Source organism: Pseudorca crassidens, chromosome 3, assembly GCF_039906515.1.
Source record: "Pseudorca crassidens isolate mPseCra1 chromosome 3, mPseCra1.hap1, whole genome shotgun sequence".
In the NCBI taxonomy this organism is placed as follows: domain Eukaryota; kingdom Metazoa; phylum Chordata; class Mammalia; order Artiodactyla; family Delphinidae; genus Pseudorca; species Pseudorca crassidens.
Window position 1 is genome coordinate 160,811,844 of NC_090298.1, and position 10,924 is coordinate 160,822,767.

The 10,924-nt window shown below is 55.9% G+C and overlaps 1 protein-coding gene across 1 annotated transcript; it reads right to left on the reverse strand.

Moving 5' to 3' along the window:
- Nucleotides 1–6,888: 6,888 nt before the first annotated feature.
- CIST1 (colon, intestine and stomach enriched 1) lies at nucleotides 6,889–10,761 on the reverse strand. Its single transcript, XM_067730257.1, is given in 3 exon segments — nucleotides 6,889–7,061; nucleotides 8,124–8,374; nucleotides 10,664–10,761. Coding segments are annotated over 3 exon segments (522 nt in total).
- Nucleotides 10,762–10,924: the final 163 nt, after the last annotated feature.

Here is a 10,924-nt window from a genome sequence, read left to right on the forward strand (position 1 = left end):
TTGAACCTCTACTATGTTTATTTCCTTCCTTGTGAGGTGGATCTTCTTATTCCCATATCACAGAGGTGGATGTTAAAGCTCAGAGAGGAAATGACCTGCTGAGGGCCACACAGCTGGGGGCGGCTCATGTTCCCCCTCTCCCTTCAAATCTTTGCACGAATCTTCTCCTCCTAGGACCTAGGATACCTGACTTTTCCCTGACACACACCCCATTTGAGCACTACCGTCACCACCCTCTCCCAAGGGCGCCTGAATTCTAACGCGAAAATCGAAGTGTTCCATCCTAGACCTCCCCAGGGAGGATTCCTGGCAGCCGGGAGGATGCGCAGGGAAAGCTGAGGGTGGGGTGTATGGAGACAGTGGGCCCCTCCCAGAACAGGAGGCTCACTGAGATGTCAGCTGTCTGTTTTCTTCTTGAGGAAACTGAGTTCCAGATGGGAAAACCACTTGCCCACATGTATATTCATTCATTTATGCATTCAGTACAAAAAGATAATTCGTATGGTGCTGGAAAGAAAATTAAACTATGTTAGAGCCTGGAGAGTGATTGGGGGAGGGGCCAGTAATATTGCTCAGGGGTAGTTAGGGGCCCTTCTGAGGAGATGACTTTGAGCTGAGACTGGAAAGAGGAGAAGGAGCTGGCCAGGAGAGAACTAGGAAAAAGCATACCTGGCAGAGGGAACAGAATGTGCAAAGGCCCCGAAGTGGGAACAAGCTGGTGTGGTTTGATGAACAGTGAGGGGAGGCCGGAGCGGAGTGCGGGGAGGTGGGTTGGTGGGGAATTGATGTGGGACCTCAGGGGTGGTTCTGGGAGTGGATTGAGAGCTTTCAAGAGATGCCACTTGTGGGACTTCCCTGGTGGCGCAGTGGTTAAGAATCCGCCTGCCAATGCAGGGGACACGGGTTCGAGTTCTGGTCCCGGAAGATCCCACATGCCGCGGAGCAATTAAGCCCATGCGCCACATTAACCTGCACTCTAGAGCCTGAGAGCCACTACTACTGAGCCCGTGTGCCACAACTACTGAAGCCCACGCACCTAGAGCCCGTGCTCAACAAGAGAACAAGAGAAGCCACCGCAGTGAGAAGCCCGCGCATCATAACGAGGAGTAGCCCCCAGTCACCGCAACTAGAGAAAGCCTGCACGCAGCAACGAAGACCCAATGCAACCAAAAACAAGAAAGTAAATAAACACCGATGAGTTTTGTTTTGTTTTTTTTTTATATAAATTTATTTATTTTTTGGCTGTGTTGGGTCTTCATTGCTGCGCGTGGGCTTTCTCTAGTTGCAGCGAGCTGGGACTACTGTTCTTTTTCTTTTTCTTTTTTTTTTTTTTTGCGATACGCGGGCCTCTCACTGTTGTGGCCTCTCCGGTTACGGAGCACAGGCTCCGGACGCGCAGGCTCAGCGGCTATGGCTCACGGGCCCAGCCACTCCGCGGCATGTGGGATCTTCCCGGACCGGGGCACGAACCCGTGTCCCCTGCATCGGCAGGCGGACTCTCAACCACTGCGCCACCAGGGAAGCCCTGGGGCTACTCTTCATTGCGGTGAGCAGGCTTCCCATTGCGGTGGCTTCTCTTGCTGCAGAGCAGGGGCTCTAGGCGCGTGGGCTTCAGTAGTTGTGGCACGTGGGCTTGGTAGTTGTGGCTCGCGGGCTCTAGAGCGCAGGCTCAGTAGTTGTGGCGCACGGGCTTAGTTGCTCCGCGGCATGTGGGATCTTCCCGGACCAGGGCTCGAACCCGTGTGCCCTGCATTGGCAGGCGGATTCTTAACCACTGAGCCACCAGGGAAGCCCCCGATGAGTTTTTAAAAATTAAAAAAAAAAAGGGGGCTTCCCTGGTGGCGCAGTGGTTGGGAGTCCACTTGCCGATGCAGGGGACATAGATTCGTGCCCCGGTCTGGGAGGATCCCACATGCCGCGGAGCGGCTGGGCCTGTGAGCCATGGCCGCTGAGCCTGCGCGTCCGGAGCCTGTGCTCCACAGCGGGAGAGGCCAGAACAGTGAGAGGCCCGTGTAGCGCAAATAATAATAATAATAATAAAATTAAATTTAAAAAAAAAGAGATTCCACTTGCTTTATGATTTTAAGAAGCCTCCTGTGTCTGCATCAGGGACCATTGGGGGAGGATAGAGGCTGGGGCAGCATCTGGGTGGGACATGGGCCAAGGTCGGGCCCATGAGTGGATGCGGGACGTGTTTTGGTGGCTGAGAGATGGGCCATAGCCATAGCGTGTTCAAGAAGATTCAAGGGTAACTCGTGATTATGATGGGTGACTTGTCACACAGTTCTCTGGTTGGGTGGGGCCACCATGACTTAGATGGGGAAGATTTGGCAGGAAGCACCACGATCTGGTGAATTCAGGTTCCACATGGCCTCCAGGGGGAGCCAGAGGAGGCAGTTTGATGTTTGGGTCTGGGCTTGTGGGGAGCCTGGCTAGTTTTGGGGTGAAACAGACAAGACAGGCCCTAGGGGGAGCAGTCGACAGCATCTGCAGGGGCTTGGGTGGTGGATTCTTCAGCAAGCCCCGACTCCCAGGATCTAGCCCAGCTGCTCCCTCACCCCCGGGGTAGTGTAAGGTAAGGATGGGGGCTCTCAGAGCTGCAGGTGGGGAGTGGAGGGTCCTCCGGACCTCTCAGCTGCAGCGTTAATCAACCTGCCACCCCAGACTAATTGCTTTCCTCCTTGAGAGTCTGGAGTGGGGACAGAAGGCCTGGCGGGATGGGTGGGGAAGGGATTGCAGGGAGGCTGAGAAGCTGTCTTTGGATTTGTCCATCTCTCCTGTCTCTGAGATCCTGATATGAGCTAGCTCTGGCTGCAACCCCAAGTCCTGCCTCTAAGACAAACCCTAAATCTGTCCCTTGACTGATCCTAACCCTCCCGTGGCCTCCAGCACCCCTAGATCACAATCCACACCCCTCACCGCAGCCCCCAAGACCCCACGTGCCCTAGTCCCTGCCCTCCATCACCTCTCATCTTCCTCTTCTCCCCTCACTCAACCTGCCTCAGCCTCACCAACCTTGTCGTAGCTGCTCCTTAAACCTGCCTCAGGGCCTTTGCACAGGCTGTGCCTTCTGTAGGAAATTCCCTTCCCCCAGCTCTCCCCATGGCTGGCTGCTCGTTTTCATCCATTCTTCAGCTCAAAAGTCACCTCCACAGAGAAGCCCTCTCTGCCCGGCCTGGGCAGCCTTACTCACATTCACCCACCTCCAGAGGTTATCCTTTTTCTTGGTTTAATTTCTGTCTGCCCAGCCTGTGAGCCTCCATGTTCCCAGGCCCAGCACAGTAGGCACTCCACGTGCAAGTGGAAGGACTGATGCTGTAAACTGAGTGTTTGGAGGAGCATAGTGTGGTCCCCACTTTGCAGAGGAGGAAGGTGCGACTTGGAGAGGGAGTCAGCTGCCTGGTCACACACCACATTAAACAGGGGGGCCAGGGCTTGTCCTGGGTGGTTGGAGCAGTTGGGGGCTCAGCTCAATGGCAGGGGTTCAGAGCACAGACAAGGGTCCCAAAGACTCAGGTTCAAATCTTGCTCAACCATTCACCTTAAGGGAGAGGTAGCCTCTCTGGGCCTCAGTTTCCTCATCTATAAACTGGGACTACCCTTATCTTTCTCCTCCTTCCACAGACAGCTGGGGCGTGACTCAATGAGTTAAAAGCATGTGGGACCTTGCCTGTTGCCGGGGCCCACCTCACCCTGACTTCTCTCCAGCCACAAAATTTTAGCCCCCACCTTTTTTTACACAAGCATATAGAGTCCCAGAGAAGTTAGCAGCCACTCAGGCATCAGCCTGGGATTCAGATCCAGCTCCTGCCCAGTTCCCCACTCACTACTGTCATTTTCTTCTGCCTCAGTTTCCCTGCCCCGAATGTCTGGCCTCACACCCTCCCCACCCTGGACTGAGGGCATCCAGGCCCCCTTTCCCTGGGCAATCAAAAACCTTGCATCCATACCCAAAGGGTCCCTAGCGCCCTCCCTCCCCCATGCCCCCCACCCCGGTCCCCTGCTCCCAAAGCAATGGCTGCAGCCCGGGACTGGATACTTGGATCGAGGCTTAGTGGCCTTTATGGGCCTCAGTTCCCCCATCTGTAAGTGGGTTTCCAGGCAGCTCTGGGTGTTTCCAAGTACTGGAACCCCCCCTCCCCCATGGCCTGGACAAGAGCACCCCACTTCAGTCACAGCCCTCTCCCCACTGCTCACCTCGTTTAGCGGGAAGGAGAGCGCTGTTCTGCTGCGCCTCATGGCAGCACGAGTTGTCTCTGAACCTGGGGAGATGGACGTGAGACCTCTGGGCTCTGAGAGCCCTGCTGTACTCCTGTGAGAGCCCCCCCCTAGACAGGGAGCCCACTCCCATACCCTGCATCCTCTCCTGGAGCCCGCAGACACTCAGTCAAGGTAACCTGGGCCAGACCACAGGCACCAGTGTGGGGCAGCCACCCGGTCCTCTGCAGGGGCTTCCGTCTAAGGGCAGTGGGCTCGGTGCCCAGACATACTCCCCAAGCCCCCTCCCAGCTCCCTGCCCAAGTCAGCAGCTTTGGAGCATCCGGACCCTCAGGAGGAAGTCCCCTGCCCCCATGGGGGATCCATTTAGCTCCCAGCCAAGCTCTGGAGGGTGCAGAGACCCCAGCCCACTACTTGAGAACCCCCCAAACTCACACCAGCTCTGCGAGGCCTGGGTAGGCCTGACGCTCACTGCCACCACTGAGTCCTGCCTGAGTCCTGTGACCTCGCAGGCAGCGGGGGAGGGGAGGACTTAGCCTGCCCAAGTGGCGGCCCAGGGTCCCCACCCAAGTGGAGCCCCTTAACTGTCTGAGCGCCAGGCCTGAGCAGGATACACCCAGCCGGGAGGTGGGGGGCAGAGCGACTGGGAGGGTGTGAGGGTGTCACCAAGAAGGTGTGAGAGAGAGTGGCCAGAAGCGAGTGACCACGTGTGTTTGCAGGGGGAGGGAGGGTGGGGCGAGGAGCGGGCCCAGAGTGGGCAGGTGTTAAGTTGAATTGTTCTAGCGTTTGCTTATGAGAGATGGAGGGAGCCAGAGAGAGAAGAGGAGAGACGGGGAGAGAGATGGAGAGAGACAGAAAGATGGAGACAGAGACAGAGAAAGAGAAGCAGAGAGACAGAGAGGCAGAGAGAGGTGCAGTTTTGAGGTCAGAAGAGGAGGATTTTACCAGCTTGGGGTCTGGGACATGGGCTTCACAGCCAGAGCCCATGAGGTATGTCTTCAGGAGTTTGAAGATGGCCTGCAGGAGGTCCCTGGAGGCTCCGGGAAAGTTGCCCACCGTGCTCTGCTGCCCCAGGCAGATTGATGACCCTCTCTGGTCCTCTGGTCAACACTCTCTACAAACAGTGGGGGCTGGAGCTGCAGCAGGAACCTGGGGCCCCCAGGAGGGGTTGTGGGGTGAGGAGGGCTGTGGCCAGGGGAAAAGGGTTCATGTGACATTGCCACTTCCCAAGCTGCCATGAGTTAATGTTTCACCAGACCTGCTGCCTGCCTGGGAGGCCCTGCTGTCCCCTCTGCCCCCAAGAATCATCAGAGCATGACCCTCCCCTGGGCGGGCTTCACCTCGATGTGCTGGGTAACTTTGACCCCCAGCCTCTCTGACCACCCATCTCACTGTGGGTTAAACTCAGCCTTGAGGGGGCAGCTCCAGGCCGGAGTCGTGGCCAAGCCACACGGTCGAGACCCAGCCTGCAGCCTCGGTGTCCCAATCTGCTAGAGAAGCCTGGAAAATCCCTGGGGGCGGAGTGGGTAGAAAGAAGAACCCACAGACCCGCCAGGGTCCCCAGTCCCAGGCCTGCCCCTCCCCAAACTCAGTTTTCCATCCTGTACAATGGGAGGGAAGAGAGTGGACGCCCATGCTCAGACCCTGGGAAACAGAACTGAGACAGTGGGAGTCGAGGAGGGGAGGGCATTTTGACTCCCTGTTCTCTGCATGCTTCTGGCCCTTTCCAGTGTCTAAGCGTTTGCACAGGCTGTCCCTGCCTCCTGGTTACCCCTGCTGATCTGCCCTCCTAAAGACTTGAAAGAAGACCGGTCAGATTCTGGAACTTGCTGGCTGGAGACTCCCCCATGGTGTTCTGGCTAAAACTCACACTTCTTCCCGTAGCCCACCTGGTGCCCCACAGATCCCTCCCTCACCCAGCTCTGACCCTGCTCACCTCTTTGTTGTTTCCCAAACACCCCTAGTTTTTCCTACCACAGGGCCTTTGTACTTGCCGTGCCTGCTTCCTGGGACACCTTCCCTGGTTTTCCCCAGGGTGGCTCCTTCGCCCTTTCAGGTCTTGGCACAAATATCACCTTCCAGGGACTTCCCTGGGCGGTCCAGGGGTTAGGACTCTGCGTTCTCACTGCCGAAGGCCCGGGTTCAATCCCTGGTCAGGGAACTAAGATCCCACAAGCCTCGTGGTGCACCTTCCAGAGAGACCTCCCTACCCTCTCTGCAAACCTGGACACATGGGACCCTGGGATCCAGCCACAACCCCAATCTGTGACTTTCTGGCCCTCAGCCATCTGAAATTATGTCACTTGATCCCCTGGCTGTTGTCAGTCTTTCCCCTTGAGACCGTTGGCTCCGTAAGGGTGGAGAAATGGTCCCCACTGTGACCCCAGCACATAGTACACACTCAAGAATGTTTGTCAAATGAATCCATGATTCAGGATGCCTCAGAGGAACAGCAGGGGCTTTATTCCCAAAAGCCTTGCCCCTCTCCAGACATCCCAGCCCCATCCAAGCCCCCCATCCCAGCCTCTTGAGGATCACTCGTGTGTGACAGGCAGAGGATGACCTTCAGCTCACAAGCCTCTGAAGGAGGAACACACACAGGAGGTTGTTCAGGCACCAGTGGGCTTTGCAGCAGGGGCCTGCCCTGCTTGGGAGGGCCATCCCCCCAGCCTAGCCTCCCCCCAACCCCATGGATACCTCATCCAGCTTCTGGAACTCAGACACGCCTTTGTGGCAGCACCTCACGGCCATTATCACACATCAGATGAGCAAAACACACACCAGCAGACACACGGCCACCACCACACCTGGGTTCCTGTGCAACTCGGGGGCTCCAGTGTCACCTGGAGGGGAGCTCTGAGTCAGCCCTAGACCCCATCCCTTCTAAGGCTGAGACACCCACCAGGGCCCAGTGCCTTTTAAGTCCCCTCTCAGGAAGCTGTGCTTAATTCCCTCTCCAGTCTCTGCTGTAACCATTTTTTCAAGCACATTTTTATTCTTTTACTTTTGTTTTTCTTTTCCTTTCTTTTCTTTTTGCTTTTTCTTTTGAATATATTTGTCTACAAGCAATCAATTTTGTTCACTGTGTTTCCACAGCCATTGTTGGCCACTTCTGGGAGTTCTTGCAAAGTGAAAAAAATAATCCAACCTAGAACTCTGTTCCCAAATGCAGCGACTTTCTGAGGATACGTGCAAAATTTGACACTTCGTGAAGATGGTTTATATCCTGTGACTTTAAGCAAAATGTTATTACGCTTCGTGTTTGCATTCTTCTTTGCATGTTTTGGAGACAATGTATTATTTTGAACGACAGATTTTTCTAGACCCTCTGAAAATGCTTGGCCTCTATTGGACCCCTGGGGCCCTGTATGATCACACCCTGCAACTTCCTCACCCTCACTGCTCCCCACTAGTACCCCCACTCGCCCCATTCCAGCCATCTCACTCTTCTTCAGATGCACCAGGCGCAGTCCTACCTCAGGGCCTTTGCACTTGCTGTGCTCACTGCCTGGGCTGTTCTCTCCCTAGCTACCTGCGTGGTTCCCTCCTTTGCCTCCTTCAAACCAAGACCTTGGCTGAATAGTGTTTAAAAATTTCAAAACCTTTGCACTCACGTTCCAACCCCTTATCCTGCTCTACTTTGTTCTTTTATAAACAAATATGTAATTTACTTATAACCTGTCTCCCAACATAACTGTGTCTCACAGGGCCCGACACAGGATAGGTGCTTAATAAAACGTGCTTGGAATGAAGGAGGTCTGAAGAGGTTTAGGTGATGCTGGGGTGGGAGAAGAGGCCCTTCCCAGCATATTCTTAGGACTGTGTCTCCCCCTGGTGGCCAACCTCAGAACTGCACCCTGGTATCCGCAACCATCCCCCATCTGCCCAAATGTCCCAATACTCACCAAGGTCAGAGGCCACGGATGTCCCGTCAGTGGTGGCCGGGGACACGGAGGAAGGCACCGTGCTGGGATTGGGGTGAGTGGGGCTCCGATGCAGGGTGGTCAAGGAGATGGAACTCAGGGGGCTAGAGTGGGAGGTGACGGTGTGCTCTGAACTGGGAGAGCCGGAGCTGGAGTGGGTGACTGTCTCTCTGCTTGTGAGGAGATGGGCTGCATGGTGGAGGTTGCCCCTGAATTTGAGGGGGTTATGGAACCTGCCTCTGAACTAGGGGTGCTAGGGTGAGGGGGTGGAGCCTGTCTCTGGGCTCTCTTGGCTGTTGTGGTTTTCCACTGAAGTAGGGGAGGGGTGGCTGGACGGAGAAGTCAGAGATTAGGAAGTCAAGTTCTCCATCTCTGAGATTGTAACGCCTGAAAAGAAAACACCATTGGGGCGCAGGGAGAAGCTGATTAGGAACAAGGGCTTGTGACCCTGGCCCAGACTCCCCTCTGGACGCCTCTTTCCCTATTACGTCAGATAAAGATGATTAGGAACAAGGGCTTGTGACCCTGGCCCAGACTCCCCTCTGGACGCCTCTTTCCCTATTACGTCAGATAGACGACACCCACCGCTTAGGGAGACTTGGAGCATTTAGTGCCCCACGTGAGTGCTCGGTGGGAAACTGAGGTGCCCTCGTCTGAATTTCCTTATCTGAACTCCCACAGCCAGGGTTCCAGTTCAGGGTGGACCCTCCCTGCCCCTTACTCTTGCTTCAGGGGTCTAGAAATCTCTGGATGTGGGGAATGGCTGCAACCCAAGCAGCATGCTGAGCAACTCTTTTAAAACCTCTGGGACTCAGATTCCTTGTCTGTAAAATGGACATCACAGGAAGTCAGAGTCTCTGAGAGCTCACGCAGGTCTGGTACAAGGTGATGTTTGACGGCAGAGATCCACCTCTGAGCTCCCAAGGAGGATCAGCCCTAATCTGCTTCCCCAGGCACCTGGAAGGTCCCCATGGGGGGGCACAGAGGCCTGGGCTCTCAGACTCTGGAACCCCCACTACCTTGCTCCAGCTGCTCCCTAGCTTCTACCCCATCCTAGACACGGAGGCCAGAGGCCAGGCTGAGGGTAGGTAAAGACTTCATGGGCTGCCCCCCCACAATTACTTCCTTCCCAGTTCCAGGCTGCTGGGCACCTTAACTGCTTGCAAGTTCATTCATCAACCACTCCCTGCCCCACCCCATCCACTCTGCCCTGGACCAATCTTTGTGCTTCCTCCCCTGCCTCACCCCAAGCAGCAGAAATGCAGAAATAATATCTGGCACTGGCCCCAGGAAGGGGCAGGGTCCGCATGCAGACCCTGTTTCTCTGTCCAGTTTCCCAGGCCCCACGGGGATGACAGATGAGTCTAGAAGAGGCATGGTGCGCTGGCCTGACTTCATCCCCATTTTACTGGTGGGGAACTGAGGCTCAGAATGGTAGAGAGTCTGGCCCCAGGTGACTGGAAAGTGGGAAGAAGGCCCCTCAAAGACCTCCGAGGAGTCAAGGACTAAGAGTTCAGCCTCCCCAAAAGGCCTCCCACCATTATTTGAGGAAGTATACAGATGAGAAGAGTTATCTGCTGAAATGAAGATGACTCAGGGGCCACAGTGGACCCCAAGCCAAGCTAGACCTCTGAGGAGTTGAACTTCTAAAGCAAACTGAGGAAAACTAGTGGGCCTGCAAGGAGGAGGTTGTTGAGGACATAAACTCTACTGAGTGCCTGGCACAGAGCAGACACTCATGAGCGGCTGGAGAGTTGACCAGAAGGTAAAATGGGGCTGTTTCTATGCACTGTGCCAGGAGTTTGCTTTGCCCAGAGACTCCTAGACCAGGAGACTGGCATGAGCCAAGTCAGCTGGTTCTAATCTGGGTCTGGCACAGGCTGGGAGGCTCGGCTTGCCTGAGCCTCAGTTTCCAGAGCTATGAAATGGGGATAAACGTGGTGCCTTCTGAGTGAAGCCCTTGTCTGCTATAAGAGTCTCACGTGTGGTGGCCTCCACTCTGATATTCCAGGTTTGGGGCTGGGACATGGGTCAGAGAGAGCGATGACTTCTCCACCCTGGGAACTGTCTTATAGGGGAGCAGAAAGAAATTAAGTCAGGCGCCAAGAACTTCTTCTGGGAGCCATCGATGCTCAGTGACCAGGAAGTGAGCCCTTCTCCCGCCCGCACCCCCATGGTCCTGGGGACCTCACACTTCTCCCTTTGGGGTCTGGCTAAGAAAAACTGAGATTTGAAACGGAACCTCAAACTGGGTATGAGGCATTCACCAGCCTCTCGCTGGCTCAGGCTATGCTGGGGTGGCCGAACTGGCAGCCTCAGGGCTGGGGGTGGGGGTGGAAGGGTGGTGGTGCTCCCACTGTTCTCACGACCTCCCCACCTTGCTTCTGGGAGAAGGAGCAGCCCTTTTGGGGGGAGGGATGGAGTGCCAGAGCAGCGTGGCCTAAGGGAGGAGTCCAGATGCCAGGTGTGTGGCTAGGCCATATGCCCCCTCCAGCTTCCTGGAAGCTGGATCTCCTTCTTACCTGTTCTTACCTGTAGAGGTGACACTGGCAGTTCCGGAACTCCCACCAGGTTTCAGCAGCAGCAACAGAAGCGGCTGCGGCAGCTGGGAGCCCGCCATTCCTGCGTGGGGAGGGGGGACTGCGGGCTCCGCGCAGGTGTGTGGCCAGGTGCCTGCTCTTTACACCTGTGCGCCCCCTGCTGGCGGCACGCGGAGCTGCTTAGGGGCGAGGCGGAGGCGGGGCTTCCGGACGCAGGGCCTCTGGGAGGCGCTACGGTTCACC